The sequence below is a fragment of the Notolepis coatsorum genome (genome assembly GCF_963971535.1).
Source record: "Notolepis coatsorum genome assembly, chromosome: 5".
Classification (NCBI taxonomy): domain Eukaryota; kingdom Metazoa; phylum Chordata; class Actinopteri; order Aulopiformes; family Paralepididae; genus Notolepis; species Notolepis coatsorum.
In genome coordinates this window covers 39,643,738-39,663,737 of record NC_140169.1, presented here as the reverse complement: position 1 = coordinate 39,663,737, position 20,000 = coordinate 39,643,738, and the positions used below count along the sequence as shown (strand labels likewise).

General features: G+C 47.8%; 1 protein-coding gene across 1 annotated transcript in view; it reads left to right on the top strand.

Annotated features, from left to right (window-relative positions):
- The window catches only part of pard3bb (par-3 family cell polarity regulator beta b), a 617,911-nt gene that overhangs the window by 526,949 nt on the left and 70,962 nt on the right, over window positions 1-20,000 (top strand). Inside the window, exons 18-19 of the mRNA XM_084314067.1 lie at window positions 312-859; window positions 15,484-15,560. Coding sequence (XP_084170193.1) covers window positions 312-859; window positions 15,484-15,560 — 625 coding nt within the window. The remainder of the gene's footprint in view (window positions 1-311; window positions 860-15,483; window positions 15,561-20,000) is intronic.

Sequence of the window (20,000 nt, the reverse complement as noted above, 5' to 3'; positions counted from 1 at the left end):
TTCACTATTGCCCACTATATATAAAGTCTTTATGAAGTGCCTACTCACCCGCATCTTGCCCTGGCTGGTGGACACAGGGATTCTCTCTCCCCATCAGAAAGCTTATATCAACAGACAGGGAATGAACGAACATGTGTTTTGCTTAAAAACCGGAATAGACGATTTCAAACATGAATCATCCAAATTCTACACAGTGTTTTTGGACTTTAGAGACGCATTTGGTACACTCTCCCATGAGGTGATGTTAAAAACATTAGAGGAAATACACCTGCCTCAGCCTTTTGTGAATATTGTATCCAGTGTATACCAAGGTTCATTTATCCAAGTTATCTGTGGGCAGCAGCTCACAGAGCCGATTGCACTGAAGGTGGGAATAAAAACTGGCTGTCCCTGGAGTGCCGTGAACTTCATCCTAGCACTCAACCAGTGGATGAAGTGGATTTACCAGTGCGCTCCTCTGCATGTCCGATCCCCAAATCCTGTTCAGGGATACGCGGACGACGTGCAGGTGTCATCACGACAGGAAGATGTCATCATTAACATGCTGGCACGCACTGATCAACATATCCTCCAGTGGTCAGGGCTGGAGGTGAAGCAAGCCAAGTGCGCCGTACTCCATGAGCGCCGCAGTGGAGGCAACCGCTGGTATAAGGCCAAGAACGACAAGCCCCCCTCCTTTCTTGTAATGGGCCAACCCATCAAGGTGTATTCCCGTAATGAGACCTACCCATACCTTGGCCACAGGTTTAACATCGCTGGAGAGTGGGGGGAGCAGGTCGAGGAGCTCACTACAGAGTTTCTCCATCGTCTACACCTGATTGACCTGTCCCCCCTCCCCGTCATCATGACGTTCCAGGCTGTGAGAGAGGTGGCTCTGGCTCAAATCCAACACCTTTTTGCCAATGTACACATCCCTCTCAAGGCACTGAGAGAAATGACAAACAAAACTGTTCAGCTGGTCAGAAAGTGGGTAGGCCTCAACACACACTCCACACGGGGCATGATCTTTCTCCCATGTGGAGAGGGAGGGCTGGGAGTCCCCAATGTCGAGTGGACCTACATAGCCACCAGGCTAGCCCACCTGCTCCACATGCTTAACAATGATGATGTCACCGTCAGAGAAATGGCCAGGGCCTCTCTCCTGCTGGATCTACGCAGAAGGAAGATCCCCCTGGCCACCGCAGACCAGAATAACTTCATCGGCTTCAGGAAGAAAGACTGGACTCTCGGGCCAAGGGCTCGGGGTCTGGTCTGACTGGCCAGATCTCAATGCTCAATGTCTCTGATGAACTTATCACAGACCCCTGTGTGGTTGTGAAGGCCAACATCACAACACCGCAGGAAGAGACTGTCGAACTGCACAGAGACTCTGCAAGGAGGGTTCTGCTTAGCATGAAGTAGTCTGAGATCAGGCAGCACTGGTGTGGACTCAGACTACAGGGAAAGCTAGCTTGTTTGGAGTTTGCTGACCACTCAGTCTCACACTCAGTGTATAAGAACGCCGCTGTTGGTGAGGATGTTTTAAAATTTACCATCAAAGCAAGACTGCAGGTATTACCCACTCAATACAATCTGTCCACTTGGTATCTTCAAACTCACAGTCCATTCTGTTTAAACCATCAGGATTCACAACACCTAGAATCAATTGCACACATAACAAACGGATGTAATGCATACAAACACCTGTACATCGCTCGTCATGACCGTATTGTGGACATGTGTCTGATGCGGTACGGAACATATCACCATCTAGTGCAGCAATGTACAAACATGCCAGAGTGAAACCAGAGTGGTTTGGCCTTACCAACGATGTTTTTGCTAACATACCCAATACACCGGACGTTGTTTTTGTTGACACCAGCCACGGAGAGGTGCTGGTCATAGAAGTAGGCTGTACCTTTGACCTGTACATGGACCAGGCCTTCCGGGACAAGTATATCAAATACCAACCACTGCTCAGTGTGATGGCTGACCTTGGGTATAGGTGTAGATATGGTGCACTTGTGTTCGGAAGTCTTGGCCATGTACACAAATCCACCATGACTTGTCTGAGAATTGCTGCAATGTCTAAAAGAAAAGCCAAACAAATATTGCTCTGTCTCAGCTATTATTGGTAGCTTAGCCACGTGGAGAAGGAGTTGCTATGTGTACCCTTAAGTGTTCAGTGCTGCTTGGCCCCGATACATTTGATTCCCTGTTTATGTAATATAATTTGTGGAACCAAATAAAGTATTAAAGTGTGTGTGTGTGTGTGTGTGTGTGTGTGTGTGTGTGTGTGTGTGTGTGTGTGTGTGTGTGTGTGTGTGTGTGTGTGTGTGTGTGTGTGTGTGTGTGTGTGTGTGTGTGTGTGTGTGTGTGTGTGTGTGTGTGTGTGTGTGTGTGTGTGTGTGTGTGTTGTGGTGATGATATGATGATGGTGATGGTGTGTGAGTGAGTGGGAGTGTGTGTGTAGTGGTCTCCTTGGTTTTCCACGTTAGGCTTATCAGCTCTGCGATAAAGTAAACACACACACACACCCTCCAGTGTGTACCCATGCTGTTTGAGACACAGTGAGGGCCATTGATCTAATCTGCCTATGATCCATATGCATGAACACACACACTGCTAACACTGTTCTCCACACACACACACACGTTTGCCATGCCGTGTTGATGTACAGTGCGGTCTGTGTCATCCAGTGATCCATATTACGTTGTTGTTGTCTCTCTCCTCCAGCAGAGCGTTAGGGTTTGTTGTTGTCTCTGTCCTCCAGCAGAGCGTTAGGGTTTGTTGTTGTCTCTCTCTCCTCCAGCAGAGCGTTAGGGTTTGTTGTTGTCTCTGTCCTCCAGCAGAGCGTTAGGGTTTGTTGTTGTCTCTCTGTCCTCCAGCAGAGCGTTAGGGTGTGTTGTTGTCTCTGTCCTCCAGCAGAAGCGTTAGGGTGTGTTGTTGTCTCTGTCCTCCAGCAGAGCGTTAGGGTTTGTTGTCTCTGTCCTCCAGCAGAGCGTTAGGGTTTGTTGTCTCTCTCCTCCAGCAGAGCGTTAGGGTTTGTTGTTGTCTCTGTCCTCCAGCAGAGCGTTAGGGTTTGTTGTCTCTGTCCTCCAACAGAGCGTTAGGGTTTGTTGTCTCTGTCCTCCAACAGAGCGTTAGGGTTTGTTGTCTCTGTCCTCCAGCAGAGCGTTAGGGTTTGTTGTCTCTCTCCTCCAGCAGAGCGTTAGGGTTTGTTGTCTCTGTCCTCCAGCAGAGCGTTAGGGTTTGTTGTCTCTGTCCTCCAGCAGAGCGTTAGGGTTTGTTGTCTCTGTCCTCCAGCAGAGCGTTAGGGTTTGTTGTCTCTCTCCTCCAGCAGAGCGTTAGGGTTTGTTGTCTCTGTCCTCCAGCAGAGCGTTAGGGTTTGTTGTCTCTCTCCTCCAGCAGAGCGTTAGGGTTTGTTGTCTCTCTCCTCCAGCAGAGCGTTAGGGTTTGTTGTTGTCTCTCTCCTCCAGCAGAGCGTTAGGGTTTGTTGTCTCTCTCCTCCAGCAGAGCGTTAGGGTTTGTTGTTGTCTCTGTCCTCCAGCAGAGCGTTAGGGTTTGTTGTCTCTGTCCTCCAGCAGAGCGTTAGGGTTTGTTGTTGTCTCTCTCTCCTCCAGCAGAGCGTTAGGGTTTGTTGTTGTCTCTCTCTCCTCCAGCAGAGCGTTAGGGTTTGTTGTTGTCTTGGTCCTCCAGCAGAGCGTTAGGGTTTGTTGTTGTCTCTGTCCTCCAGCAGAGTGTTAGGGTTTGTTGTTGTCTCTCTCCTCCAGCAGAGCGTTAGGGTTTGTTGTTCTCTCTCTCTCCTCCAGCAGAGCGTTAGGGTTTGTTGTTGTCTCGGTCCTCCAGCAGAGCGTTAGGGTTTGTTGTTGTCTCTCTGTCCTCCAGCAGAGTGTTAGGGTTTGTTGTTGTCTCTCTGTCCTCCAGCAGAGCGTTAGGGTTTTCTCTCTCCTCCAGCAGAGCGTTAGGGTTTGTTGTTGTCTCGGTCCTCCAGCAGAGCGTTAGGGTTTGTTGTTGTCTCTCTCTCCTCCAGCAGAGCGTTAGGGTTTGTTGTCTCGGTCCTCCAGCAGAGCGTTAGGGTTTGTTGTTGTCTCTCGCTCCTCCAGCAGAGCGTTAGGGTTTGTTGTTGTCTCTCTGTCCTCCAGCAGAGCGTTAGGGTTTGTTGTTGTCTCTCTGTCCTCCAGCAGAGCGTTAGGGTTTGTTGTTGTCTCTCTCTCCTCCAGGGCCCTATTCCCCGTACCTGGTTCAACTAAGTCGATCAAGAGTCCCATTATCCAGATTCAATTAACCCGATGTTTGAATCCGGGATTTTCCTGTTCCTCGAACGCTGATTCAGTCTCGTTCATTTGAACCAGACTTGAGACAATTGCGCGCGGCCGCTTCAGCTGAAAAGACAGCAGGTGTCGATCGCAGAAATCCTGATTTTCTAACGGCATTGATTGATTGATTGATTTAAAACTTTATTAACAGATTGCAGAATGGGTACAATGCAGTACGGCTCAATAGCCTCGCCGACAAGTTAAATGCATAATCTATAGGCTAATTTTAAGTCCCTCATTACCCCAATCAATCAGATTATATTTCTTTAAACATGCCTGCTGGCAGTAGGCTTATGGATTGAATAATCAAATGAGATCTTGCTAGCGAAAATAATTAGTTCAACTTTCAGAATAAGGATACAGCTCTCTTATCCATTGATGGATGTATGGTGGATGTTTTATTTATCTGGCACCATGGTCTGATGGTTGGTCCTTATGCCTTTCACGCGGACGACCCGCGTTCGAATCCCCCCTTTTTCTATTTTTTGTTTTTGTTTTTGCAATGTAAATGCTTCAATTTGGTGCACTTTGAGAGCTATATAAAGAATGGCATCCTCAATGCATGTAGATTTATAATATTTTAACTTAAAACTAGGCTACTTTTGCGTATATTCATTAATATTATATTCCAAAAAAATTATATTGGAAACACGGGGTTTCAAACTAGGGTCGTCCGCTTGACAAGAGTGAGCACTAGCCGTTGCACCACTGTGCCAGACGGGATATATCCATTGTGTATCCGTCAATGGACAAGAGACCCGTGTTTCGAATATTTTTCTTTTGAATGAAGTTTTATCTCTTTATTCTCAAATGCATTAATGTGACGTCAACGGCTCATTCAATTGCTCAAATCCGTCAAACAGCGCATCTCATCAGACATTTTAATCCCAGTTACAATATCACAATAACGTGTGAGTGATGATACAATTCAACAATCCTCAGATTCCTCGTAATTCATAATCCACAAAAGCCACAATCCACGCATAGACACTTACATTTTATGCTTGAATGAAACACAATCCGGGCGCTCCGTTAAGCAAATCTACAGCGGAGAATATATGAAACTAATCAGAGCCAAACGGCCGATAGGTTTCATTCATTAAAAATATCCCTGCGGGATTCACATTTGCAATGCGCCGTTATTAAAATAACCACATGCAGCGTGTATCGCGACTCCGAGCGCCGTATATGACGTGCATTATTTTATTTAGGACAAAGTAAATCTATAGGCTGAATATGATTTATTATCAGCATTTAGTTCTATTATTATACATTTCAAAAGCCCCCTCTAGGAAAACGAAGCACAAAAACATAATTTAGAATGGTATAATGGGATCTAGACTGTGAGAAATATTTCAGGAAGCGAGCTGGCATTTCTTTGCGAGGGCGTGGCCATGCAGGTTATCCAGCTAACTGAACTTAACCCTGCTCCGGACCAGGTTCAAACTTTCTGATCTGTTACCATGGTGATTTAGAAAATCCGACTTCGGGGAACGGAAAGGTCCGGCTTAAGTCAAGCTATGCTGAGAATTATCCGGCTAACTCAGTTAGCCAGGTACGGGGAACGGGGCCCGGCAGAGCGTTAGGGTTTGTTGTTGTCTCTCTCCTCCAGCAGAGCGTTAGGGTGTGTTGTTGTTGTCTCTCTCTCCTCCAGCAGAGCGTTAGGGTTTGTTGTTGTCTCTCTCCTCCAGCAGAGCGTTAGGGTTTGTTGTTGTCTCTCTCTCCTCCAGCAGAGCGTTAGGGTTTGTTGTTGTCTCTCTCTCCTCCAGCAGAGCGTTAGGGTTTGTTGTTGTCTCTCTCCTCCAGCAGAGCGTTAGGGTTTGTTGTTGTCTCTCTCTCCTCCAGCAGAGCGTTAGGGTTTGTTGTTGTCTCTCTCCTCCAGCAGAGCGTTAGGGTTTGTTGTTGTCTCTCTCTCCTCCAGCAGAGCGTTAGGGTTTGTTGTTGTCTCTCTGTCCTCCAGCAGAGTGTTAGGGTTTGTTGTTGTCTCTCTCTCCTCCAGCAGAGCGTTAGGGTTTGTTGTTGTCTCTCTCTCCTCCAGCAGAGCGTTAGGGTTTGTTGTTGTCTCTCTCTCCTCCAGCAGAGCGTTATGGTTTGTTGTTGTCTCGGTCCTCCAGCAGCATCAGGTCTCAGAGGCCGTCATTAAAAATGCATTGAGATCAATGATGATATAAGTGGCCACAACTAATAAGCGACTAATCTATATGCTGCACGCCGTCTTTTCTTGAATAAAAAAACAACTTCAATAAATCAATTTCAATACTTTAAGGTTTCGATTTCTGAGCATTTTCATGTGAAGAAATAAAAGATCCAATACTTTGCGCCTTGCTGTGAGAGCTGTGCTCTTACGGTAGCTGTTGAACTCAACGTTATTGGAAGCCTTGGCACGCGCGTTTACACAAGACAACCGACATGACCTTCACTGTCATTCAGTGCGGTTTCCCTTGTGTTCTAGAGGCATGCTCACCCATAATGATATGTGAATTGTTCGTCTACTGTTATGCTTTGCCTTATGTGTTGGCATTCCTTGCAAAGCTACCCCTGTGGCTCCATCTCCAAACATTAAAATGTTCAGCTGACGTGCAGGCCGCTCCTCTCTGTTAGCGCTTGAATGACAATTTCTCTGAACCCATGGGTTCCTTGAAAAACGTGAGCTTGTACTTTTTCTGAAGAGCGGACTTTTTTTTTATTTTTATGCATTCATTCATGCATAAGAACAAGAAACCTGTCCCGTCTGTGCACAATATTTGTTTTTGCATAAAGAGAAGGAGCTGCTGTGAGTTTATTATAGGCAGTATAGCCTATGGTTTGTGGGTGGGCATTTTGGCTCAACATTATTTTGATTTATCTATCAGTATATATCTCTCTCCCTCTCTCTATCTATCTCTATATATATATATATATATATATATATATATATATATATATATACTATATATATATATATATATGTGTCTCTCTCTCCTCTCTCTCTCTCTATAGTATGTGTGTATCTCTCTCTCCTCTCTCTCTCTATATATATGTGTATCCCTCTCTCGCTCTCTCTCTTTCTATCTCTTTATCTCTCTCTCTATCTCTCTCTCTCTCTCTCTCTCTCTCTCTCTCTCTCTCTCTCTCTCTCTCTCTCAATTCAATTTAATTTCAATTCAAATGGGCTTTATTGACATGGGAAACATACATTTACATTGCCAAAGCCAAACAAAACAAAACAATCAAACAGAGAAAACAAAATAAATCAGTACATTACAGAAGGAATTTCTTGTATGAAAGTCTCTTTGGGTGTTTGCAATTTGTGGGAAGTATATGTCTCTGATGTCTTGGTATAGTGGGCAGGTTGTTAAGAAGTGGAGCTCGGTTTCCACCTCTTCTTGTGTGCAGTGGGTGCATAGTGTGAGGTTTTGTCCGCTGCTCACCTACTCGCTCTGTTCCTTTAAGCTTACTCGCTCTGTTCCTTTAAGCCTACTCGCTCTGTTCCTTTAGTTTTCTGTTAATCAATTGCATTCTCCTCACCTCACTAGCCACACCCTTGGACTACCTGTCATTATGTGTTGATTGGTCTGGTGCCGAACACACACTTCTAGTTCTAGTATCAATTACCTTCACGCACCTGATGGGCATTCTAATTAGTTCCCCTGTGGGCTTTAAGTACCTCGCTCTTCCCCTCTAGCCTTGTCGGGTCGTCCCGTATCATTCCGTATCATATCTCTATCACCTAACTCCTTCGGGAGTTACTCTGTCTATAGGCTCCTACGGGAGTTCTGGTTCTGTCTGCTGTTTTATCTCCGGCGTGAGACGGGGTGCAAGCTTTGGCCACCTGTCGCCGTTTGCCTGGATGGAGACATTGTTACTACGCTCTCTAATCCTCTACGGGAGGTATTCCAGTGTTCCACTTCAGACCTCCGCGCAGCAGACGTCCAGACGCGCATCCAGACATCCTCGCTGCAGACGCCCAGACGCGCATTCAGACCTCCGCGCAGCAGACGCCCAGACGCGCATCCAGACCTCCGCGCGGCAGACGCGCTCTTCACTCCAGACGCGCATCGCTTCCTAATACTCTACGGGAGGATGCGTCTCTCCGAGCCAGGCGCGCTCTTCCGCGCAGACGCGCATCCAGACCTCCGCGCAGCAGACGCGCTCTTCACTCCAGACGCGCATCGCTTCCTAATACTCTACGGGAAGATGCGTCTCTCCGAGCCAGGCGCGCTCTTCCGCGCAGACGCGCATCCAGACCTCCGCGCAGCAGACGCGCTCTTCACTCCAGACGCGCATCGCTTCCTAATACTCTACGGGAGGATGTGTCTCTCCGAGCTGGCGCGCTCTTCCGCGCAGACGCGCTCTTCACTCCTGACGCGCATTCAGACGCACTCCAGATGCGTCCTCCATACCGGCGCGTACTCCAAGCAGACGCGCACCACTCAGACCTCCGCGCCAGATGCGCTCTCCGTACCGGCGCGTACTCCAAGCAGTCGCGCACCACTCTGACCTCCGCGCCAGATGCGCCCTTCGTACCGGCGCGTACTCCAAGCAGTCGCGCACCACTCAGACCTCCGCTTGGACAACCGGTTCCCCGTGGCGACGCGCTCGCCCCGTTTTGATCCTACTCTCTTTACGCACAGCGCCTGGGTGAGTTTTTATGACTGTCTTTGATCCTATTCGTTTTTCGTGTGTTTAAAGACACTGAAGATATCCAGCTTTTTGTCAGACTGTCACTCACCCAGCGTCAGCTTTTTGGACTGTTCATTGGGATAATATTTGGCCTTAACATCGCTCACTGTGTGTATACACACCGAAGATATTATCACTTGGATTTGTATTTGGGACTTCGCTCACAGTGTTTATTTGCACCGAAGATTCTATCACGTGGATTTGTGTTTGGGACGTTACTCACAGTGTGTATATACACCGAAGATTCAGTCACTTGGAGAACTCTGTTTTTTGGGACAAGTCACTTCTCCTGTCACCTGCTCTGTTCCCAACTGTACTCTGAGCTAACCCGCTCCCTCTCTCCCTCTCGGTCCCGTTTACCACCTGGGAGATCTGCCGAGAGAAGTCTGCAGAGCGGCTCTGACGTCACCATCTGCTTCCCCAGACGAACCATCCCGGGGGAGGCTGCAGAGCAGCAACATTCATCTATGCTTGTATCCCAGTTTCCCCACTCTAGTCCTCCTAGTCCTCCCTGTCCCCAGCCCGCCTCCGCGGGCCTCTGTCCCTGTTTCCCCACTCTAGTCCTCCTAGTCCTCCCTGTCCCCAGCCCGCCTCTGTGGGCCTCTGTCCCTGTTTCCCCACCCTAGTCATCCTAGTCCTCCCTGTCCAGTCCTCCTAGTCCTCCTAGTCATCCCTGTCCAGTCCTCCTTGTCCTCCCAGTTCCTGCCCTTGTCCCTTGCCCTGTCCTGTTTCCCTTAGCCTTCCCCTTAGCCAGCTCGCCTCTTAAAGGCACTGTGCCTTTTTCCCATCTCTTGTTTTCCAGTAATTTGTGTTCTCCCTTAAAGGGACAGTGCCGTTTTCTGTGTGTTTCAATAAATGCCCAGTTCTTGGCTTACTCTCATACCTGTCTTGTGTTGTGCGATTGGGGTCGGTTACAAACCATAACAGTACGACCCGACCAATCGACGACCCCAGCCAGCACAGACGGTGTGGTTGAGTTTGCCTTTTTTTTTTGTTCCCTCTAGTTCCCTTGTTAGTTCCCCTGTTAGTTTCCCCTGTTAGCTCCCCTGTTTAGCCTGTTTAGTGCTCCCCTGTTAGCCCTGTTTGCTTTCCTGTTAGCCCTGTTAGCTCCCCTGCAGCTTGTTAGGCCTCTACTACCAGCTTGGCCCCTGTCTGCTAGCTTAGCCCCGGCTGCTAGCACAGCCTCTATGTTAATGCAGCCCTTGCTGCTGGCATAGGCCCTGTAGCTAGCCATGCCCAGGCAGCTAACCCAGTCCCTCAGCAGGGCCCCAGTCTGCTAGCTTAGCCCCGGCTGCTAGCACAGCCTCTATGTTAATGCAGCCCTTGCTGCTGGCATAGGCCCTGTAGCTAGCCATGCCCAGGCAGCTAACCCAGTCCCTCAGCAGGGCCCCAGTCTGCTAGCTTAGCCCCGGCTGCTAGCACAGCCTCTATGTTAGTGCAGCCCTTGCTGCTGGCATGGGCCCTGTAGCTAGCCATGCCCTGGCAGCTAACCCAGTCCCTCTGCATGGCCCCAGTCTGCTAGCTTAGCCCCGGCTGTTAGCACAGCCTCTATGTTAGTGCAGCCCTTGCAGCTAGCTTAGGCCCTGTAGCTAGCCATGCCCAGGCAGCTAACCTGGTCCCTCTGCATGGCCTCCACTTTTTGTGTAGCCTTCCCACTGCTAGGACTGCTCCTTCAGCTAGCAAGGTCAGTTCTCCCACTGCTAGGACTGCCCTTTCAGCTAGCAAGGTCAGTTTTTCCCACTGCTAGGACTGACCTTTCAGCTAGCAAGGTCAGTTTTCTCCCACTGCTAGGACTGCCTTTTCAGCTAGCAAGGTCAGTTTTTCCCACTGCTAGGACTGCCCTTTCAGCTAGCAGGGTCAGTTTTCCCACTGCTAGGACTGCCCTTTTCAGCTAGCAAGGTCAGTTTTCTCCCACTGCTAGGACTGCCGCTTCAGCTAGCAAGGTCAGTTTGCCCCACTGCTAGGACTGCCCCTTCAGCTAGCAAGGTCAGGTTGCTCCCACTGCTAGGACTGCCCCTTCAGCTAGCAAGGTCAGTTCCCCACAGCTAGGACTGTCCTTCCAGCTAGCTTGTTCTCTCATGCTGGTCCAGCCCTGTCTGCTAGCCTAGCTCCGGCAGCTAGCGCAGCCTCTATGTTTATGTAGCGGTACAGCTAGCATAGGCCCTGTGGCTATCAGTGCCCTGGCTGTTACCCCTCAGCTCCTCTAGTTACCCCTCAGCTCCTCTGGTTACCCCTCAGCTCCTCCAGCTACCCCTCGGCTACCTTGGTTACCCCTCAGCTACTCTAGTTACCCTTCAGCTACCCTGGTTACCCCTCAGCTACCCTGTTATTTTGCTAGCCCCACTTTTGTTGTGGCTTCCCCTGCTGGCTTGGCCTGGTACCTTTTGTTTTGTTGCCTTGTTTTGTCCCCTGCCACTCTGTCTGTATTTTTGGGTCGCCGGGTGGCTCCCGTGGAGGGGGGGGGTACTGTGAGGTTTTGTCCGCTGCTCACCTACTCGCTCTGTTCCTTTAAGCTTACTCGCTCTGTTCCTTTAAGCCTACTCGCTCTGTTCCTTTAGTTTTCTGTTAATCAATTGCATTCTCCTCACCTCACTAGCCACACCCTTGGACTACCTGTCATTATGTGTTGATTGGTCTGGTGCCGAACACACACTTCTAGTTCTAGTATCAATTACCTTCACGCACCTGATGGGCATTCTAATTAGTTCCCCTGTGGGCTTTAAGTACCTCGCTCTTCCCCTCTAGCCTTGTCGGGTCGTCCCATATCATTCCGTATCATATCTCTATCACCTAACTCCTTCGGGAGTTACTCTGTCTATAGGCTCCTACGGGAGTTCTGGTTCTGTCTGCTGTTTTATCTCCGGCGTGAGACGGGGTGCAAGCTTTGGCCACCTGTCGCCGTTTGCCTGGATGGAGACATTGTTACTACGCTCTCTAATCCTCTACGGGAGGTATTCCAGTGTTCCACTTCAGACCTCCGCGCAGCAGACGTCCAGACGCGCATCCAGACCTCCGCGCTGCAGACGCCCAGACACGCATTCAGACCTCCGCGCAGCAGACGCCCAGACGCGCATCCAGACCTCCGCGCGGCAGACGCGCTCTTCACTCCAGACGCGCATCGCTTCCTAATACTCTACGGGAGGATGCGTCTCTCCGAGCCAGGCGCGCTCTTCCGCGCAGACGCGCATCCAGACCTCCGCGCAGCAGACGCGCTCTTCACTCCAGACGCGCATCGCTTCCTAATACTCTACGGGAGGATGCGTCTCTCCGAGCCAGGCGCGCTCTTCCGCGCAGACGCGCATCCAGACCTCCGCGCAGCAGACGCGCTCTTCACTCCAGACGCGCATCGCTTCCTAATACTCTACGGGAGGATGCGTCTCTCCGAGCCGGCGCGCTCTTCCGCGCAGACGCGCTCTTCACTCCTGACGCGCATTCAGACGCACTCCAGATGCGTCCTCCGTACCGGCGCGTACTCCAAGCAGACGCGCACCACTCAGACCTCCGCGCCAGATGCGCCCTCCGTACCGGCGCGTACTCCAAGCAGTCGCGCACCACTCTGACCTCCGCGCCAGATGCGCCCTTCGTACCGGCGCGTACTCCAAGCAGTCGCGCACCACTCAGACCTCCGCTTGGACAACCGGTTCCCCGTGGCGACGCGCTCGCCCCGTTTTGATCCTACTCTCTTTACGCACAGCGCCTGGGTGAGTTTTTATGACTGTCTTTGATCCTATTCGTTTTTCGTGTGTTTAAAGACACTGAAGATATCCAGCTTTTTGTCAGACTGTCACTCACCCAGCGTCAGCTTTTTGGACTGTTCATTGGGATAATATTTGGCCTTAACATCGCTCACTGTGTGTATACACACCGAAGATATTATCACTTGGATTTGTATTTGGGACTTCGCTCACAGTGTTTATTTGCACCGAAGATTCTATCACGTGGATTTGTGTTTGGGACGTTACTCACAGTGTGTATATACACAGAAGATTCAGTCACTTGGAGAACTCTGTTTTTTGGGACAAGTCACTTCTCCTGTCACCTGCTCTGTTCCCAACTGTACTCTGAGCTAACCCGCTCCCTCTCTCCCTCTCGGTCCCGTTTACCACCTGGGAGATCTGCCGAGAGAAGTCTGCAGAGCGGCTCTGACGTCACCATCTGCTTCCCCAGACGAACCATCCCGGGGGAGGCTGCAGAGCAGCAACATTCATCTATGCTTGTATCCCAGTTTCCCCACTCTAGTCCTCCTAGTCCTCCCTGTCCCCAGCCCGCCTCCGCGGGCCTCTGTCCCTGTTTCCCCACTCTAGTCCTCCTAGTCCTCCCTGTCCCCAGCCCGCCTCCGCGGGCCTCTGTCCCTGTTTCCCCACCCTAGTCATCCTAGTCCTCCCTGTCCAGTCCTCCTAGTCCTCCTAGTCATCCCTGTCCAGTCCTCCTTGTCCTCCCAGTTCCTGCCCTTGTCCCTTGCCCTGTCCTGTTTCCCTTAGCCTTCCCCTTAGCCAGCTCGCCTCTTAAAGGCACTGTGCCTTTTTCCCATCTCTTGTTTTCCAGTAATTTGTGTTCTCCCTTAAAGGGACAGTGCCGTTTTCTGTGTGTTTCAATAAATGCCCAGTTCTTGGCTTACTCTCATACCTGTCTTGTGTTGTGCGATTGGGGTCGGTTACAAACCATAACACATAGTCTGTCTTCTCTTGGGAGCCAGGTCTGCCTATGGCGGCCTTTCTCAATGGCTAGGCTGTGCTCGCTGAGTCTGTACCTAGTCAAGGATCTTCTTAGTTTTGGGTCAGTCACAGTGCTCAGGTATTCTGCCACTGTGTACTCTCTGTTTAGGGCCAAATAGCATTTCAATTTGCTCTGGTTTAGGGTTGATTCTTTCCAATGTGTCAGATAGTTTTATTTTTGTTTTCTTATAATTTGGTTTAGTCCAGTCTGGTGGCTCTGCTTGTGTTTGTGAGCAGAGTCCCAGAACCATCTGGCTGAGTGGGCATCTCTCTCTCTCTCTCTCTCTCTCTCTCTCTCTCTCTCTCTCTCTCTCTCTCTCTCTCTCTCTCTCTCTCTCTCTCTCTCTCTCTCTCTCTCTCTCTCTCTCTCTCTCTCTCTCTCTCTCTCTCTCTCTCCCTCTCTCTCTCTGTCTCTGAGATATCACAGCTAATAACAGTTAGGTGTTCCAAAATCGCAGCACCAGCAAATCTCTACTTTATTATATGACTCCAGGTATCATTGGCTTAAGAGAAATAGGGGGGGGGGGGGTAGAGGGGAGGGGGTGGAAGGGAGACTTAAGAGGGGGAGGGAGGGAGGGAATGGGGCAGAGAGGGGGGCAGATAGTGGGGGAAAGAGGGGGTGAGAATGAGCATAGAAAAGAAATAGACGAAAATAAATGGAGAGAGTGAAAGAGAGAGATAATGAGAGACAGAGAAAGATAGAAGTAGAGGAGAGAGACAGAGAAAGAGAGAGAATGAGAGAGAGAGAAAGAAAGATAGAAGTAGAAGAGAGAGAGAGAAAGAGGGAGACTGCGAGTGAGAGAGAGAAAGAGAGAGAGAGAGAGAAACGGAGACAGTAAAGTGTTTAATAGTGTCTCCAGGGTAATAATGACGGCTCGGGTTTCTCTTATCCCCATCATTCATATGGCTTCACCTGACACACACACACACACAGACACACACACACACACACACACACACACACACACACACACACACATACATACACACGTGCATGCATGCATACACACTCACACACTCAAATGCTTGAAGTTTCTCTCCCAGACTCACGCACATCACAGATTCACTGACACAGATTGACCGATGAGAGAAATACAAGCTCTGTGAAAGGGTTCTTCATTTCTAGCAGTGATATAAGTACATGACAGAAACATGACATCTGCCACAATGATAGCAAATACCACACCTAATGGCCAGGTGGTGACGCTATAATCAATATGTTCACATTTCGAAAATGCCATAACTTTCGAGACGTCATACACATCTTCAGCTATCATTGGTCCACAATTTTGCCACTGGATAACTGGAGAATGTCTTTAAGCACTTTCTCTCTGTTCTCTGTCTGTCTGTCTGTCTGTCTGTCTGTCTGTCTGTCTGTCTGTCTGTCTGTCTGTCTGTCTGTCTGTCTGTCTGTCTGTCTGTCTGTCTGTCTGTCTGTCTGTCTGTCTGTCTGTCTGTCTGTCTGTCTGTATGTCTGTCTGTCTGTCTGTCTGTCTGTCTGTCTGTCTGTCTGTCTGTCTGTCTGTCTGTCTGTCTGTCTGTCTGTCTGTCTGTCTGTCTGTCTGTCTGTCTGTCTGTCTGTCTGTCTGTCTGTCTGTCTGTCTGTCTGTCTGTCTGTCTGTCTGTCTGTCTGTCTGTCTGTCTGTCTGTCTGTCTGTCTGTCTGTCCGTCCGTCCGTCTGTCGTCTGTCCGTCCGTCCGTCCGTCAGTCCTGTCTGTCACATTTTGAGGCAACAAGTACTGACAACAATGCAACACTGTTTCCTGCCACATCGTATTATTAATGACTAAATGTTTTCTGTATTTCAGATGCCAGGTAGAGCGCCAGACCACCGCATAGCACCTAGATATGAAGAAGTGGAACGACAATATGCCTCTTTACCAAGGTACTAATACTCTCATCTTCTTTCCTCTCCTCTCATCTCCTCTTCTTTCCTCCCCTCTCATCTCATCTCCTCTCCTCTCCTCTCAAAAATAAAAAAAAACTCATGCTCTCCTATTCTCTTCCTAAATGATGATCCATTGACTGAGCTGAAGGTATTTCCCTGAGTAGAGAGAGAGAGAGTGTAAGAGAGAGAGAGAGCAAGAGATAATGAGAAAGAAAAAGATTTAGAGTTGACACATTGGTTTAAAAATGAAGTGAATAATAGTGTGTATGTGAGAGAGAGAGAGAGAGAGAGAGAGAGAGAGAGAGAGAGAGAGAGAGAGAGAGAGAGAGAGAGAGAGAGAGAGAGAGAATAATAATAATGCAGGACTTAGGAAGTCTTTATTTGGCATGCAAACGACACACACATGCGATGGGCGGCACACACACACAGGAACACACACATGCAATTTTCTTGTGTCGCCTAATGCGATTGAGTCTCTGCACTTGACCCATCCCGTCGTCCTTCCCCCCATGGGCAGCCGGGAGCAGATAGGGCGTCGACGTGAGCCGCGCCCCGGGGACCAATCCAAGTGCTCCTGCCCGTCTTCGTCAAGGACGCCACAGCGTTAGCGATCTGTTGTTGTGCATGTTTTTCCATTGGGTTTATCTTATCGGGGGGAAACCCTTGCGAGCACGGGGAGAACAGGCAAACTCCACACAGAAAGGCCTGGGAGATACCCCACCTGGGTACCTGGCATCATGGAAACCTGGTCCCCAAGCGGGAGAGAGAGAGAGAGAGAGAGAGAGAGAGAGAGAGAGAGAGAGAGAGAGAGTTGATACATTGGAGAGAGAGGGGGAGAGAGAGGTGAGTGCTGAGTAATCCCCTTTACAGCTTATAATTAAATCTGTGGAGTTTGTCTGTCTGTCTGTCTGTCTGTCTATCTGTCTGTCAGCCAGTCTCTATGTATTTCTGTGTGTCTTTGGAGGCCAATTTCTCAGCCAGGGACTCACCTGATCCTCTCCCCAGGGAATGAGCTCTGAGGCTGACGGTTAGGAACTTGATCCCTTCCCCCACCTGGAACAGCTCCTCAGACAAAGATCTGTGGCTCTGAATGTCAGTTGGGAGGAAGGAGCTTAATGTCCCAGAAGTCAAACACATGAGGACTAGTTCACTTTCAATACCCTGTTTGTCTGTCTGTATGTCTGTCTGTCTGTCTGTCTGTCTGTCTGTCTGTCTGTCTGTCTGTCTGTCTGTCTGTCTGTCTGTCTGTCTGTCTGTCTGTCTGTCTGTCTGTCTGTCTGTCTGTCTGTCTGTCTGTCTGTCTGTCTGTCTGTCTGTCTGTCTGTCTGTCTGTCTGTCTGTCTGTCTGTCTGTCCTCATCTCATCTGTTGTGTTTCTTATCTTCATCCTCTCTCATTCTCTCACTCCCTCATTATTATTACAGTGAAATGTTTGGTTCTGTATGACCCCCCTGAGATTGTGCTTCATGCAGTTAAAAAAAAGTCAAAAGAATAAAGACCAAACATTATACAAATGATACAATATTCGACTAAAGTATAAACTAAAGTACAAAATGAAGTACAAAATGCAAACCTTTTAAAATGCTAAAATCAGGTAGGGATGTAGTGCAAATCGTTTAGTAATAAATAGATCATATATGGTGTGTATGTCGTGGAGAGTGTGAGCCACTCTCTGCAGTCTGCTGCGGCTGTGTGCGGTGATATCCCAAACCAGGAGGTGATGTTGCCAGTCAGGATGAACCCCCCCCCCCCCCCCCCATCGCTCTCTCTGTTTACTTTGACACATTAACAAATACCGCAATAAACAGGTGTGTGTGTGTATGTGTGTGCGTGTGTGTGTGTGTGCATGTGTGTGGCTGAGTGAATCAAGAATCAAGAGGTTTATTTGTCACATACATACCAGGGCATACAGTGAAATGCGGGTCGTCATGCCCGCATTGATTGTGCAAAATACAATACAAAAAATAGGCATAGAAAATAATAAACAGAAATAAAATAGGTAAGACACAAGATATGCATGGTAAAAAAAAAAAAAGACATGCTAATTTCCTGAGAAACTGGTTCCTATATACACTACTATACAATATACAATTTACTATTTAACTCTTAATGTATCTAAACTATACTATTAGTACCTCCTTCCTTTAAAGTGACTTCTATTTTTTTAAGTGACATTTTGTTTGAGTGATTGTTTTAGCGGTTGCCGCATGAGTGTTCCGTCAAAGATGGAACAATTATAATAATCATTTATATTCTCCTTTGGTTCATTACAATTTACTCAAGCATAGTAACAGACACAATATTTCTGACACTGGGAATATATTCCAGAGGTCCATAGATGCCCCTAGATACCAAGAACATGCAAATGGCCCTTGTAGAAGTGGAGCAATCTTCCATTTACTTGGGTATGTACTTTTAGGCACATTTTCAGAAAATATGCGTGCGTGCGTGTGTGTGTGTGTGTGTGTGTGTGTGTGTGTGTGTGTGTGTGTGTGTGTGTGTGTGTGTGTGTGTGTGTGTGTGTGTTTATGTGCATGCATGCAGATAAATGTGTGTGTATCTTTGTGTGTCTGTGTGTCTGTGTTTGTGTGGATTCATGTTATTTGGGTTTTGTGTGTATGTGTTCATTCAAATGTGTCTCTGTCTGTCTGCATGTCTGTCTGTCTGTCTGTCTGTCTGTCTGTCTGTCTGTCTGTCTGTCTGTCTGTCTGTCTGTCTGTCTGCATGTCTGTCTGTCTGTCTGTCTGTCTGTCTGTCTGTCTGTCTGTCTGTCTGTCTGTCTGTCTGTCTGTCTGTCTGTCTGTCTGTCTGCATGTCTGTCTGTCTGTCTGTCTGTATGTCTGTCTGTCTGTCTGTCTGTCTGTATGTATGTCTGTCTGTCTGTCTGTCTGTCTGTCTGTCTGTCTGTATGTCTGTCTGTCTGTCTGTCTGTCTGTCTGTATGTCTGTCTGTCTGCCCACCTGCCACCTGTCTCTCTGTCTCAAATGTAAAGTTACTTTATTGGCATGCCAGGAAAAAATACCTATGTTGCCAAAGCAATATAATAAAGACAATAAACATCAAACAACAATTAAAGAATAATGAATGAATTAATAAAATGAATCCATAGAATATGATTAAGGCAGAAATAGGAATTCATTGCTGGTTCTTCTCTCTGAGATTCTAACATTCTAACACAAACCTTGCCACTAGAGGCAAGGATTCTTCAAGAACAAATGATAGCTTTGGTTCTTGAGGGATCAAGGTCAAATCTGGGATTATTTCATTAAATTTGGGCAAATATTCTGTCCTAATCATCTGATATTTTGGACAGTAGGAAATGTGGCTCCGTCTCGGCCTCCCGCGGATCACAATGATGACACAGTCTTTGTTCTCTTGGCCTCTAAGATTTAGATTGTCTCCCTTTCTCTATTTCTATTTTATGATCACAAACTTTATATTTAGAGGGTGTTTTTCTTTATTTTAAGGCAGGGAATTCAAGATACTTTGCCAAGTATGTCTCTGTTTAGTTGCTTATTGCATTCAGTTTTGGTTTGTGATTTCATTTCAGTTTTCCAATGTTTTGTGTAATTAGATTTTAGGTGGTGGTTAGTGAGCTGATCCGTGTTATGGGGGGTGTTTCTATGTTTCTAGAACCCAAGAGCAGAACACAGGCACGGGAGAACGGAGCGGTTTATATTGTTTAATTAAGCAGGAGGGGGAGAACCAAGGGTAGGGAGAAGGGCTGGAGACGGGGAACAAGGAGTGTAGGAGAGACAGACAGGCGGCGTGGGTAGGTGAGGTCCAGGGTGATGCAGGCTGGTGGGATCCGTGGTCGAGGTGTAGGCCGGAGGGGTGAGTTCTAGGAGCACTATGGTCTAGAGCAGTGGTTCCCAAAGTCGGGGTTGCGACCCAAAAGTGGGCCGCGAGCAGCCACGGGGTGGGCCGCGAGATGATTAAAAAAAAATAATATATATATATATATATATATATATATTTTTATTTTTTATTTTTTTTTATTTATTTTTTTTTATTTTAATTTTTTTTGTCAGGCCACTGAACTTAGAAGCAGGCCAGGACAGTGTTTCTAGTTGTATTCTAAAATTCTATTCTATTGTATTCTAAAATGTGACTATATGGTTTTATATTAACTTAATAAATAAACAAAAACGAAAAATCTACTTATTTCAACGAACATTTCAAACTAAATAACAGATTATGCACATAAAACGCTGAAAACAACCACAACAATAGTATTTTAAATGAGGCTATTATTATTATCATTATTATTTTGCAACAAGTTAGCCCTCTCATAAATAGCACATATAAATGAATAACTAACTTGAACTAACTTAATAGGATTGAAGTGATATTTGGCTTAAAAAATCGGTCACCTGGCAAAAAAAAAAAAAAAAAAAAGCCAGACGATGTGCATTGGGCCGCGGCTCTCTGACGCCTT